This window comes from Echiichthys vipera (genome assembly GCF_963691815.1).
Source record: "Echiichthys vipera genome assembly, chromosome: 12".
NCBI classification, from domain to species: Eukaryota; Metazoa; Chordata; class Actinopteri; order Perciformes; family Trachinidae; genus Echiichthys; species Echiichthys vipera.
Window position 1 is genome coordinate 16,969,767 of NC_139837.1, and position 13,875 is coordinate 16,983,641.

Sequence of the window (13,875 nt, forward strand, 5' to 3'; positions counted from 1 at the left end):
CCTGTAATTGATCAGTTATTTTGTTTGGTGCCATAGGTCTTCAGTTGCTGTAATGGTTTAGTTTGTGCAAATTTATGTTTCAGTTCCAAGCAGATCATTGTTTTTTTTTGTGAGTGGGGTGTCAATTATACCTTAAAATGTAGAATAAACTAATGGAAGCTATGTGTCCAAAATCCCTAAACACTAAGTGTAGTCATCATTTAGAGGTGAAGGTCAAGTCAAGGCAAAGGGCCATTTCTTGCTATATGCATATCAAAGGAGAAAAACGTGCAGTGCTGCAGGGGGCATAGAGGCTGGAATGTGTCCATGGTGCCTGTGGTCTTCTGTTCATTGACTTTCAGCATCTGAGTAATTGCAGGGGTCATACATGAGTAACATGGCCCAACCTGTCATGACCTAAAAGGTGTCATTACATAGTGGAGGACTTTGAACATGGGCTGTCTTGTAGAGATGTCTATCAGAAAGGAACTGGGTCCTCGCGAGGTGCTAGAGTTTCAGAGGGCGGTCTGGTCAGAGGAGGAATATGAATGATCGATGAGGAGTATTAGCTTCAGCTAGTGGGGATAGACGAGACACAGGAATGTGATTTTGTCTTGAGTGACTCAGCGGGATGTAGCGAAGAGTTGAAAACAACTGCATGGGCATAATATTCTCTCTGTCTCAACACAGAGACCCTGATATGGGTCACACACTGGGCTGTATTTTTTTCCTGAGACCCAAATACAGGTTATTAATAGGTTTGCATTTGAAGTTGTTTGTTGTCTGATCTTAAAACTATACTTCTATAAATTAATAATTTGAGAAATTTCACTTTCTTGTAGAAAATTAAATGTGGTGACCAATACCGCCACAATATGAAGCTACAGCCAGTTAGCTTAGTTTAGCGTGAAATCTGAAAACAGTGCTAAGCTAATTTAGCAGGTGACTGTTTTTGCAAAAAGACTGAGAGAAACACTCCGTACCCTAATTCCCAGCAACAAGTAGGGTACGGAGCAGGGTATTTAGTGGCTAAACAGCCATACATTTCCCCCCAGGGAGTTGATGCAGACTAAAACAGACTGAAGAGGAGAGTGGATATTGGACTTGGAAAATGTGTTTGATATTACTGTTTTAACTTTATAAGGGGATGATATGTCAGTGTTGTTTATCTCTGTTATTTCTGTCTTATGACTGGTATCATGATCGGGGACAATATAACTGGGTCAGGACATCTCTTCTTTAAGGCCAGAGGCATTGTGTTCAGAGAGGGATGACAGCTAAACTCTAAGTGCACATGCTGTGGGGAGGTTGACAGTGATAACTATTCAAACCAGAGATTTAAGGTCTGGCTTCGTGAAAGGTAATGATGTGATATTATTGGAACAAATTGACTGTTGGGTTGCAGCTGTCTTAACAAAATACAGCATCATATAACCTCATTGTACACCAAGCGATGCCAGCTGTCTATATGAGCACTCGTGCATGGGTAAATTAGTCATGTCTCACCTTGATATTATGATAAAGAAAGAGTTTACATAGCCAATAATAATTTGAAATCAGAAATTACAATTGCAGTTGCCAGATAACACACTCCCATGAATAGATATTGACATTTACTCAAATTCCGAACCCTTTCTCTCATAACCTACTTCATGACTGTTGACTTTTCTCCTTGAACTCACATGCACTCCCAGAAGACTGCCTGTGAGGAGTCTGAATTATCAGTAGAAAAACAACTGTCATATCCAACTGGAAGTGTTTTCCCGGATGGTTTCCAACTAGGCATATGGGTGGAGTGCAGCAACATTATTATGAATTGCCACTTTTATCACAGGTCATGCATTAATACAACACATTGTCTGGATTTGTCGAATTTTCCCAGTATAGGATGTTCCCAATGTGAACAAATTTAGGGAGGATGTTAGGAAGTTATCAGCAGTTAAGCTGAAAAATATTCTGTCATCACTAATAGTAGGGACCTCGATTAATGTGACTTTGATGCTGCCAGAGATCTACTGTACAGCATATGTCTGATAAATCATTATGGTTTATGTTTGTGTCTACCTGCAGAATGAGTCACCGAGCCTCACTGAGGAGCAGTTACATAGTCTGCTGGCTGAATGTGATCTGACAGAGAGCTGGTCCCAGGATCTGGAGACAAATGACACAACACCACAAGACCCTCAAAAAGACTCCGATGGGTCTGATCCATCTTAAGCCCAGTTATCAGAATGCCTAAAGGATTCATCATTGCTGGGATGCCACTAATGGGCCATTATGGAAAATGTGAGAGAAAAATGAATGGATCTAAACATATTTAATTATCTAAATATTTCTAACCCTGTCTAATAGACATTTTGAACTCCAGTGTGATGTTTTAGGAGACTGTAAAACTTTTTGATTTATGTAGGTATAACTAACCTGTCCTAAATGTTTCATAATGTATCAATGTTTGGGGGTGAGTAATTCTATGACTACTGTTTTTTAGAAAACTGAGGATGAGAGCTGTTAGTTTGCATCCTAATTGGTCTCCTCTAATTGGTGTTTTCAATATGAAGCTGGATTGCGACCCATTGTTTTTATTTGTGTTTATGGCCCTGTCTGAGGAAACAGAGCAGCAGGGCTACTCTTTGTATTAACCTAAGTATCATAGATGAGAACAGAAAATTGCTGTCATTAAACCTAATAACCGGTTACGGTGGCCGCAGAATGTTCTACTGCACACATAAACATGAGTTAAAGTCTGAACACTGTATATATTGTATTAACTTTAAGCCCTCTCATATGAAATATAGTATCTCTCTGTTAGTAATGTGTGGTTGTTAATGAGGACAAAGGGATGATGTGTACTCCGCAGGAGAGATAGTCAGATCCATAGCATTCCTTTCATTCCTGCCCCTATAGGTGATCTGCTTCAGAATGGGTCAGATTAGTAGAAACCTCTGAAACTGGACCCAGCGTGACCTTTCATTTAAAAAAAGAAACGTTATTCCAATGACAAAAGACAGCAAGCTTTGAGAATTAAGCAAATCTATTGAGCTGATGACTTAGTTTCTATTTGCTCCTGCTTGCACAGTTTGAGTTGCAAGCCTGCACCTGGCTGAAATCAGAGGTCCTGCTTTTCCTCTCACCTGGCGCTAGACAACTACGGGCCTGTTGGCCTCACTCCTCACCTCACCCACACATTTTGACCCCATCTAAACGGTAGGACTTACCTCACATTCCTCTGGACTGAAAACACCTCGACCAGGTGAGCCTCAAGGTCAAGCTCCAAAGAGCCCTGCTATCAATGAAACCTGCAGCATTATTTGACTGTGAACTCAGCACGGGTCCAAGAGAGAATATGTAAAAACTCTTCAGACTGACATCACTAGATTAGACTTATTTCATACATATGTGATCATTTCATAGATACACATGCTGCACACGCATCATGGTTGTCAGTTTTACAAATGCCATTTGTGTAATTGACACAATATATCTTCAGCATGGATGATATGCTGCTCATTTGGGGGTAATGGAAACACAGTGAGCTCAGTGTGGTAAGACTGAGGTCACTTCTAATGTAAAGAGACATGCTGAGACCGTCTGGCTTTTCTGGCATGATTCTCACTGGTGCCTTAGATTACAGCTCTTTCAGGCCCTGTGAAACATCTTAATTAGTAGTCTGAATTATTTGCTCGCTGGTGATATAGCCTACCAGTGCAGGGTCTAAGAGCGAGCTGCAGACCCAGTCTATGGATACTTCATCAACTCTGACAAGTTTTATTGAGACATTTTTATGAAAAACTGTGGAATTTCAGTGCACATTCTTGCTGGCGAGAGCGGACCACAGTCATAAGTTAACGTCCCAAAAGGGAGTGAATTTATTACTCTAGAGTACAACTTTCCTTGATTCACAGGAGTGTCGTTGTTTGAAAGTGTAAAGAGATGCCTGTGTAATGTGTAATCAGATCTGTATGGATGGGCTGTGTAAGTGGGTTATACTTCATGTTGAGTTTTCCTGCTGTTGACTCCCAAGGATACACCCTTTCTGCAAGGCTTCAACAGACTCGACTAATGGATTCCAGTTGCTTGACACAGCATGGCTCGGCTCATTTTGCTTTTCTAGGGAGAAGACTTCAATCAACGTACTGTAGATATGAAGTCCAAATATGTCTGAGAAATAAGTCTTCAGATTTGAGACCATTTTACTGTTTGTTTGCCCAAAAAGACACCAACCAACCAAGATCATTTTTTTCCTAAAGTGTTTATTGTTCACTTGACATTACAAAATACCAGGTAGGAGTATAAACAGCACTTTGGGTAGAAACTATAGTACAAAGTGTATAGAAAAGCTTCACTAATAATTAAAAAAGACACATACAAAACCAAAATAACAAAGACATCCTCATGTCAGTGTGCAAATAAGTTTATACAGACAGAAACGCTTCCATATGAGGCTTCGCTTCTAGATAAATTATTTAAATAGCATATATCTACACAAATGAAATAACCTCAACATAAAACAAACATAATAATTTATCAAAAAATGACAACATATCCTCAATCCTTTACGTTCCTGTTTGGTCATCTACAAAAATATCTTATATACAGCAAATAAATGATACTAAAGTCTTGCTAAAAAAAAAAGAAAGCCATTCAATTTATACTCTGTTGCTAAGACAAGTGATTCTTGTGTATTGCTGGCCTCAATACAAAAAGAATTAATGAGGTAATATTTGTACATAAAGGGTTTCCTTTGATTTTCCCTTGTCATAAATGTACACACAAGCTCAAGCACACCGGTCATGCACACTCTGCAGAAGCAGAATATTTAGAGATACTGTAGGTGATGCCTATCTTTGACTTTTTTTTTTTTTTTTTACTGTTTTGGTCAAATATAATGCTTTATCTTGCCATTAGCGGATATTGATTTCATTTTCCTTGAATAGGTTGCTAAAAACATTTAAAGATGCAGAGATGAGCGAGTCTTTATGATGAATAAGTAAATACAAACAGCCATACTTCGAATGGTCTTGTCATGACAGGAAATAGACTGGCCCTCACTGTTTACATCCCTTGACATGTTCAATAAAGACGAGCGATATAACATAATATTTTCTAATAATTGCTGTCCCAAAGCAGTGTTCAGTGCGCCTGCTTCTGGGCCCTGTGCTGTCCTGATTTTGTGCTCTCCTCGTTTCTAGTGCTCTTTCCTGAGAAGACGAATGTTTTGGACCAGCCCTAAGCCTCGGCTAAATTCAAGACTTTGTATATACAGGGATTGAGTGGTGGGGTCTTAAAAAGAAATCAAAATGAAAAAAAAAATTACGAGATTGTCTTTGTAACTATGACATTAAGGTGGCACACATGCACAAACACACAAACAACATTCACTCTCTTTGATAGTAACAGTCAGTCCATACTGTCCATTGTCCCTCAACAGTTACTTCAAGGGGTATTAGGTATTTCCTAAGAAAAATCTATTGTTTTCTTCATACTGAAACAAGCATCTTTAAGTCCACAGCAGATTTATATTATTGCTCAAAAATAATATCTAAAACTTTTTAAACATGGAACATTTCCCTCTGGTCCCTCATCCAAAGAGGAACACTGTTCAGGTGTGCAAAGCATTAAAATGTGTCCCCTCCCCCCTTCAATGCAGATCAGAGCAACAAAGTGAGATCTCTTCTGACAGAGCTGCACTTACAATTTGAGATTGGTGCAGAATCATCATTGAACTTTGATTTGGCTTTAGGTCCTGAGGTCAGTTTACCTCAAGTTAGCTCACTTGCTCGTCATTTCTCCAATGTGCAGCTCTCAAAAGAAAAAAAAGTTTTGTATTATATATTCATACAGTCAGACATTCTTCTGGAAGGCTCTCTGGTCCAATTATGTATCTGAAAGAAAGGAAAGAAAGAAAACATGTTAAAATGGAGCAGGTTTGACACTTTTAAATGAAGTGGGGTGCCAGTCAGAAAAGCTTATGGTGATGAAATCATTCTTTTGAAAATATTGAAATATTGTGCTTACCTCTGCATTCGTATTTGAGATCTGAGAAGTAAACCATCTCCTGGGAGAAGACGTACAAGCCTAGTCGGCCACCAGCGTAAGTCTTGTCATAGATATTTCCGGAATCGGCCATGATTCTCTTGCCTTCATACATGACCACTCTAAAAAGGAAATCACATGAGCTTATTGCTGTTTTGATAGAAATAAGCGTTAGTAATTAAATGGTTTTGAGGTTTTAAACTCACCTTATAAGTCCAGACTTGGGTCTGTGGATCAGATGCCATCTGTAAGCGGTGAAGTCCTTCCAGCCGATGTTCTTGGGGTCATGCCACAGAGTGCGCACCTGAAAACGATGAATTGTGATGGTTAAAATGGGAAACGTGTCAACTGGTTATATGGAGCCTTTAACACTGAGTCAATTAATCTATTTTCACCTGTCCTGCGGTGTCGCCGGTGTGCCACAGGGCGTTCCTCAGATGCTCACCAGGCCCAGTGGTGGAATTAACCACTTTGATTGACAGACCAGAGTAGCCTTGAGCTCTTGTTGGTGTGTTGGACCAGTAGGTCTGTGTGATCTGTTTCCACATCACCGTGTAGAAGCGTGAGCTTGACTGGTAACCAAACACGAACCCAGCGTAGTCGTCATCTCTGTCTGTGTTGATGAAGAATGTTCCACTGAAATCCACCGCGCTGAACTCATCATAACCTGAATTAAAATAAGAACTTTGTTTTAGACTCGGTAGGTAACCACTTTGTGTCCACACAACAGGATGTCTTTCTGTATATTACCTACCAACGGCAATGCCAGGATCACAGTTGACAGTCTGCACCAGCTCCTTGCCCTGATGCCGGACCACCCAGTTGGGGTCGATCTGAGAGGTGCCCTTGGGGTCCAGGGGAACCATTTGGAATCTGCGAAAGTCTGTTTCACTAATGGCAAAGTTCTCTGGGCACACATCATAGATGTCCAGAACGTTGTCTTGGTCAAAATCGTCTTTGCACACATCTCCACGACCATCACCTTAGAGGAAAATATGGAAATGATAATCACTCTCTGTATTTGTTTGGTAAATGGCACCAAATTTTTCAAAAGACAACATATGACACAACATTGAGAGAGTAACTCACCATCAGAGTCCAGCTGATCTGGGTTGAATGCCAGCCTACAGTTATCTTTGTCATCAGGAATACCGTCATTGTCATCGTCATGGTCGCAGGCATCACCCTTGCCATCCTTGTCATGGTCTGCCTGGTTGGCGTTGGGTATGTAGGGGCAGTTGTCCAAGTTGTTCTGGTGACCGTCCTCGTCAATGTCCTGGTTGTTGTCGCACTTGTCTCCTACGAGATCTGAGTCAGAGTCGATCTGTGGGAGAACAGAATTCCTTTATGATGTGACTTCCCACTCACTATAAGACTCTTGTACTCACTTCAAATAACTCCCTTTACTGTTTTTCGCCAGCCTCAATATGAAATATCTGTACCTTTGTTACAATGGTTGATAAATAGAGAGCTGTCACATTCCTCTCTTTTATCAAAGCAGAAACTTCTGCATCATTAAAGTACATCGCACATTGATCTACGTTAACCAGGATGGCTTGTAATGAAAAGATGAGATCTTATGTTACCTGATCAGGGTTGTGCTCCAGAGGGCAGTTGTCACAATGATCTCCCACCCCGTCCCTGTCGGTATCTCTCTGGTCAACGTTGTAAACATATGGGCAGTTGTCATTCGCGTTCAAAATGCCTGTTGAGTCAAACATTCTTATGTTAGCATCAGGACTGTGCAACTTATATTTAAGGATGAGGAAAGGCATAAATAAAGGCATAAGGAATATAACTTGAATGGAATATGAAGAAATAACATACCATCTCCATCAATGTCAACAGCACAGGCATCTCCCTCTCCATTGTTGTCAGTGTCGGTTTGGTCAGTGTTCGCCTCGAACACACAGTTATCACAGCTGTCACCAACATCATCTCTGTCTGCGTCATACTGGGCAGGGTTGTAGACTCTTGGGCAGTTGTCCTAAATTTATAGAGAAAGATCGAAAGAACAAGTTAATTACTAAAATCAATCATTACTAACAGAACAAGTTTACAAGAGCAAAACTCTGCTTTTCATGACTTTTGTGTTTTCTCTTACTTCTGGTGGAATGTGATATTCCACTGCATGCAAGCTGGTAATTTTTACCACAGCATTTTTCTTGCCCAACTTTCCAAATCCAAACTAAGAATTATGGGCAACAAGCCACCTCATCTTCAATTCTGTCTTTTTCCTACGCTACTGTACATGTTTTCCACTCTGGGGAAAGCACACAAACATAGAGACTTTACATTCCTACTGCCCAAAGGAAGGATGGCTGTTGCTGATTGCTATGTCTGCTCTCTGAGGAAAGCACACTTTGGGCTTGAAATAAACTCCTGTGATGACTCACCCTATCATCTGGGATTCTATCATTGTCATCATCCTGGTCACATTCATCACCCAGGCCATCCTTGTCATGATCTTCCTGGCCAGAGTTTGGAAGGTTGGGGCAGTTATCCTGTAAAGGAATAAAGGAGTGGTTAAGGAGGCAAACACAATAATAATAGAGTGCAGATGTGAAAATAATAGCCTTTTTTATTCCTGTCCATGTGGGGTCTGGCTACCTTCTTGCAGTGGTAGGTGGCGTTCTCCACACAGTGCAGGTCAGTGTTGGGCCATCCATCCAGGTCAGTGTCCTCTCCGCAGATATGGCCATTCCCAGCATACCCTGGCTTGCACTCACAGCGGTACATGGACTCAGAGTAGACGCCCAAGTAGACGCAGTTTGCATTTTTATGGCAGTCGTGGCTACCGTCTTTGCATGGGTTACGAGGTTTGCAAACCTAAACAAAATTACAGAGAATTTAAAGAAAATGCATACAGCTAGCCTATGAGCCACATGCACAGTGTATAAAGAATAACACAACAACACACCTGTTTTTTAGCGGTTGCCTGTTCCACTCCTCTTCCAAAGGGCTGAGGACCGGAGAAACGTGTGGGGCAAGGCATGCAGTTGTAACCAGGCTCAGTGTTCTCACAGCGATGGACTCCATTATGTGTGTGGCAAGCATCAGGGACCTCTTTACACTCATCGACGTCTTTGCAGGTGATACCATTCCCAGAGTAGCCAAGTGGACACCTGCCGCACTTGAAAGAGCCATCAGGGAAGCTGATACACTTTGCGCCAGGAAAGCACGGGCTGGAAAGACAACCATCTGTAGAGAGAGAAGAAAATGTAACTTTAAAAGGGCAATTCTTTCTTGTGAGTGATGGTTTATCTTTTTTAATATTTGTTAAATCTTAAATGCTTACCAATAGGGCATTCCTGTTTGTTGCACACTTGAGACACAGTAGCATCACCAACACAATCCTTTCCTCCATATTTGGGGACAGGGTCCGAGCAGAGACGTTTGCGGGTCTGGACTCCTCCACCACAGGTAACAGTGCAAGTGTCCCATGGTGACCAAGGTCCCCAACCTCCATTGACTAAAAAGTGCCATAAAAACAACGTTCAGTATGTTCCCTCGAATTCAAACACAGTAACATACTGGCAGTACTTTGCTACATTAATTCAACTCACTAGGACAGGGTGACTTTTGGCAGATTTCTGTTTGGCGTCCCTCTCCCTGGCAGTCCATTCCACCCATCTGGGGTGTGGGGGAGTTGCAGAGGCGTATCCGGGTGATGACCCCCTCACCACAAGTCACAGAGCATGAAGACCAGGGAGACCAGTGGCTCCAACCACCATCCTGTTTGACTGTGAGCAATGCATATGCAATTAATAAATCATGCATCTCTTAAACAGAGAATATTTATTATCACAATGGCCGAGTTAAGAATGCTGAGTGACTTACAGCGTTTGTCACATTCCTGGGGGTAGCAATCACGGGTCTGGACAGAGGTGCCCTCACAGTTGCTGTTGATGCGGTCACAGGAACGTCCGCGCTGCTGGATGCCCCGACCACAAGTCACTGAACAATGGGTCCAGTCAGACCAGGGGGACCAACCATCCTCTGCATAGTCGCTCGCTGTAGAGGGGGAAGACATTAAGTTACCTTAGGGAAAATATATCAACAAGGAAATAAAGAAAATCTGATAAAAGGTCTGATTAGATTTTAAAATGAGCTTACGTGTTCCACAGCGAGGGCAGCACTGTCCGTCAGGCACGGTGGCGTTAGTACATGGGATCAGAGGGCAGGAGATTTTGCGACACACAGTAGCAGAGTTCTGGATAAACGAACAGTTGAATTAGTACAAGAATAATGAGTGAGCTGACTGGTTGACTGGCTACAGAAAAAAAAGAGGCTTTGCTGATGCTGTTCCAAGCCTAATTGCTATATTTTACAATGGAGTGATGACATGACAGCAGAAGTGTCCCCAGTAACAGGACATGATAGAAAAAATAATCCTCACCAACACTCTCCCACTAACACCTAACTAATTGCACAACACATGAACACACTAGATGCTGGTGGGGAAAAGGGCTCATGCTGCTTTGCTGCTAGTTTAAAAAAAGTGTTTATGGCTTTCAGAGAGGTGTTTACATAAGTATTATTATAACTTTATTACAGCAGAAATACAGGAAACACAGCATTGTATTTCCTCAGCTGATTCCTGGCTTGTTTTCAAGATTGCATTTCGTCAGGTGTGATAACATTTACCTGGCAGGTGCACTCTGTGCAGCCATCCACGGTCCACTCATCTTTGTCCTTGTGCACAATGCCATTGTGGATGCAAATTCCACTGTGGATGTTCATTTGATTTTTCAGCAGTGTGCTGTCCTCAGACTGGAGGAGAGAAAGAGAGAGTTGCTCAGGATGGAGGACGGAAAACTTTCACTTTGCCAAAGTTCCAATACAAATGAATCACTGACCGACACCGTGATTAAGACATTGCTTGACTCTAGCGAAGCAGTGCAAACGCAACCGACAGCCAAACATATTTGTGTATTCACATGGGTCTCATTAAGGACTTGGCCAGGGACTGCCATTACAGCGACAAGTGGCTACGCACTGGGAATGCGTTAACTGAAATCGGAGGGGAAGACGGAGACGGGAGGAAAAGAGGGAGTGAATGATGACAAAAGAGCAGACCCTGATGGCCCTTGGAGCTTACCACTTTGCGGAGCTCATTCGACAGCTGTTTAACGACCACACCGAGTCCCTTGAGCTCCTTAAACATGCCGGCGATGTCCTCACAAGAGAAGCCACAGACAGACTGCAGATCTGAAAACAGGAGAGAAAAGTCAAATACATTACTTCACCTCTGAAAGCTTACGACTGAGCAGTAAAACAGAGACACACTTTTGGGGAGGAGAGGTCTCACCTTTGGCTTTGTGGCCGGTGTAATCAGTCCTAATGGCAGGGCTGGAGCCATTGACTGGGTTGTCCAGGGTCATGACATCAGTTAAGGTAGCTGCAGGGGGGAAAACAGGAGAGAGAACAAATGCATTTCTGTTAAGATTAAGATTCAGTTAAGGGTGACTGATATATTTGATTTGTTTTTCAGACTTACCTCCACTTTGGCATCCCTTATTTCTCAGAATGGCATCAAGAGTTGTCCCAAAGACAAAGCGCACATTTTGGAGTACTCCCTGAGGGACAATAAATTCCAGTTAATAAACGCACACATTTATCAGTTATACTGTGAGCACAAATATTATTTTTCAACATTAGTAGGCTTAATTATTGGTTGAGCTAAGACACTAGAACTTACCATGAATCTGTCCCTCACAGTTCCCTTTCCAATCCTGAGAGTGGCAATGTCTGCCACCTCCTGGGACAGCACTTTGTAGATCGGCAAATCCATCTCTGATACATTGATCTCCTCACAGCCAACAAAAAGCTGCACCCGGTCATCCTGAACAAACAGAGTGATGTTCTTCCAGTGTCCAGTGGCCAAATCAGCATCCTCAATTGACACGACCTGCTGCTTGTTCATGGTGGAGTAGACCACATCCAGAGTGTTCGCCTTCCCGTTGGAGATGATCTCGAAAACAGGTCCGGATTTGTCATTCTTCTCGATTGTCAAAAGGCTGCCCCTGGTTTTCTTGAACTGCTTCAGGTTGACCAGGAGGAGGAAGCCCCTCTCAGCCTGGATGGAGTCAAGGAGGTCCCTGAAGGAGCTGTCAGGAACTGGGGGGATCAGGTCCGCATTGAGGACCTTGTATGCAGGGCTATACGGATCCTCCCCTTTGACCAAACTCACGCCGTTGTGTCTCTTGCTTACCCGGGCCAGATCAAATAAGTCATACACACTGTTATCATCCCGGCTCTCTGCGGTCAAAGAAAAGAAAAAGCATTGTTCAGTTTTTTCTCTCATAATGAAAATGTGTATGAAAATGCATAAAAACAAAAAAGCCTCAAAATAACAAGAGCATTATAAGAGACTCTTTTTATTAATATAGAGTATTATTAAAACGTTAGTGGTATCACAGTTACAGCCCCTATAGCAATGCTTATTTTAAATATGGAACTACTTTTTAACGTTTTTAGAGGTAAAACGGACTATCACTATTTCCATTCTCACCTGCCAATCTTGCACCTTCACAGCTCCAAAGCATCAACAGCAAAAAGATGCCGCACAGCATCATTTCGAAATCTCTAGTGATCCCTATTGTAACCAAGAGTAACAAACACGTCGTTATGGGACACATCTAGATTACGTTTTGCAATAAATAAATAAACAATGGTAATAATAATTTACAAACCTTTAAAATGAAAAGTCCCTCTGAAAAAAGGCCTAGATAGAAAAAAAAGTCCTTGGTGGTCCGATTATTTATCCCGTTTCTCTTCCTTTAGCTCTTGTAGAAGCACAATAGCTCTGGGTCGATAGCTGCAAAATCTCTATGAGCTACTGTCCGGGATTTATTCCGGTGCTTAGACTTATTCTACTGACTTATCCTATCGATACAAGTGCTATTTAAACAGTCTGAGGACATTCCTGAGGTCCCGCCTGGACCAATGGGATGGCAGCAGGAGAAAGGGACGGACTTGTTTTCTTACCTCACAGCCAGTCAGAATTACATCCGAGACGCGCACACAGAGGGGAAAAATGCATTCCAGAGCTGAATTTCCATCACCGGACAAATATTTCATACACCCTCCGGAGCCAAGACTCGGTCGTTTCCGGTCAAATAAAAGTTTAATTACTCGTCAAATAGGCTTAATTTTATTAAGATGGCATTTTCTAAAAATAGTTTAATTTTTAATATGATCAAAAGTGGCCTAAGTACGCCAATTATTCCAGTAGACTGGTAATACAAACCAGTTATGCGTGGCTTTAAAAATAATATAAAACATACAGTTATATTCCAACTATGAGTATGTATTAATTCGAGCTCTTAATGACATAAAGGCTACAGCAGGCTTTTTACTGGTTTATTGTGGTCTCATTTTGCTATTCCTAGTCTGGCCACCAGAGGACTCATTGAGTAATGAATGAAAGTGTTGGTCTGGAGAGGTGGTGGTGGTGGTGGTGGGGGGTGGGTTCTTTTTGCCTACAAAGAGCAAAAATAGCTTGAGGAATGTATGATACTTATATATCCAATTCAGGCATGTTATTTTAGCTTGAAATGTATTCCTAGAGTAAAATACTAAATATATACAATACATTTGTAATTGTGCAAGTGAATAACCGTAAGAATCCCAATAATGAGTGGAAAAGAGTGTTTTGTTTTGTGTATTTTGTGTTAAGTATTGTGGAAAATACACGTCATCCATTGAATCGTTTTATGTTAATGTTGGATTAAGAAGAAAAGTCAAAGATAATACATGAACCTTTCTGAAAATCTGTAGAAGATGGAAATACTCAAGAACTGTAAAGTAATTTGAAACTACTTGAGTAAATGTACTTAGTTACTGTCCACCACTGTCCAT

General features: G+C 41.6%; 2 protein-coding genes across 2 annotated transcripts in view; one reads left to right on the plus strand and one right to left on the minus strand.

Moving 5' to 3' along the window:
• fsip1 (fibrous sheath interacting protein 1) overlaps window positions 1-2,196 on the plus strand; it is a gene marked incomplete at both ends in the record, with an annotated part of 30,158 nt that extends 27,962 nt beyond the window's left edge. Inside the window, one exon of the mRNA XM_083924600.1 lies at window positions 2,050-2,196. Within this exon, the coding sequence (XP_083780726.1) occupies window positions 2,050-2,196 (147 nt within the window). The remainder of the gene's footprint in view (window positions 1-2,049) is intronic.
• A 2,025-nt stretch (window positions 2,197-4,221) lies between these two features.
• On the minus strand, window positions 4,222-12,876 carry thbs1a (thrombospondin 1a). The gene is made up of 22 exons (XM_083924204.1): window positions 12,708-12,876; window positions 12,527-12,610; window positions 11,714-12,273; window positions 11,513-11,591; window positions 11,324-11,413; window positions 11,114-11,223; window positions 10,660-10,785; window positions 10,129-10,225; window positions 9,853-10,026; window positions 9,579-9,755; window positions 9,311-9,484; window positions 8,933-9,213; window positions 8,623-8,841; window positions 8,409-8,516; window positions 7,840-7,999; window positions 7,599-7,717; window positions 7,102-7,336; window positions 6,767-6,994; window positions 6,408-6,679; window positions 6,219-6,316; window positions 5,995-6,134; window positions 4,222-5,861 (listed from the first exon to the last, which is right to left on the minus strand). Exons 2-22 carry the CDS (start codon window positions 12,588-12,590, stop codon window positions 5,854-5,856), a joined length of 3,519 nt encoding a protein of 1,172 aa, XP_083780330.1. The 5' UTR covers window positions 12,591-12,610; window positions 12,708-12,876; the 3' UTR covers window positions 4,222-5,853.
• Between the last annotated feature and the right edge of the window lie 999 nt (window positions 12,877-13,875).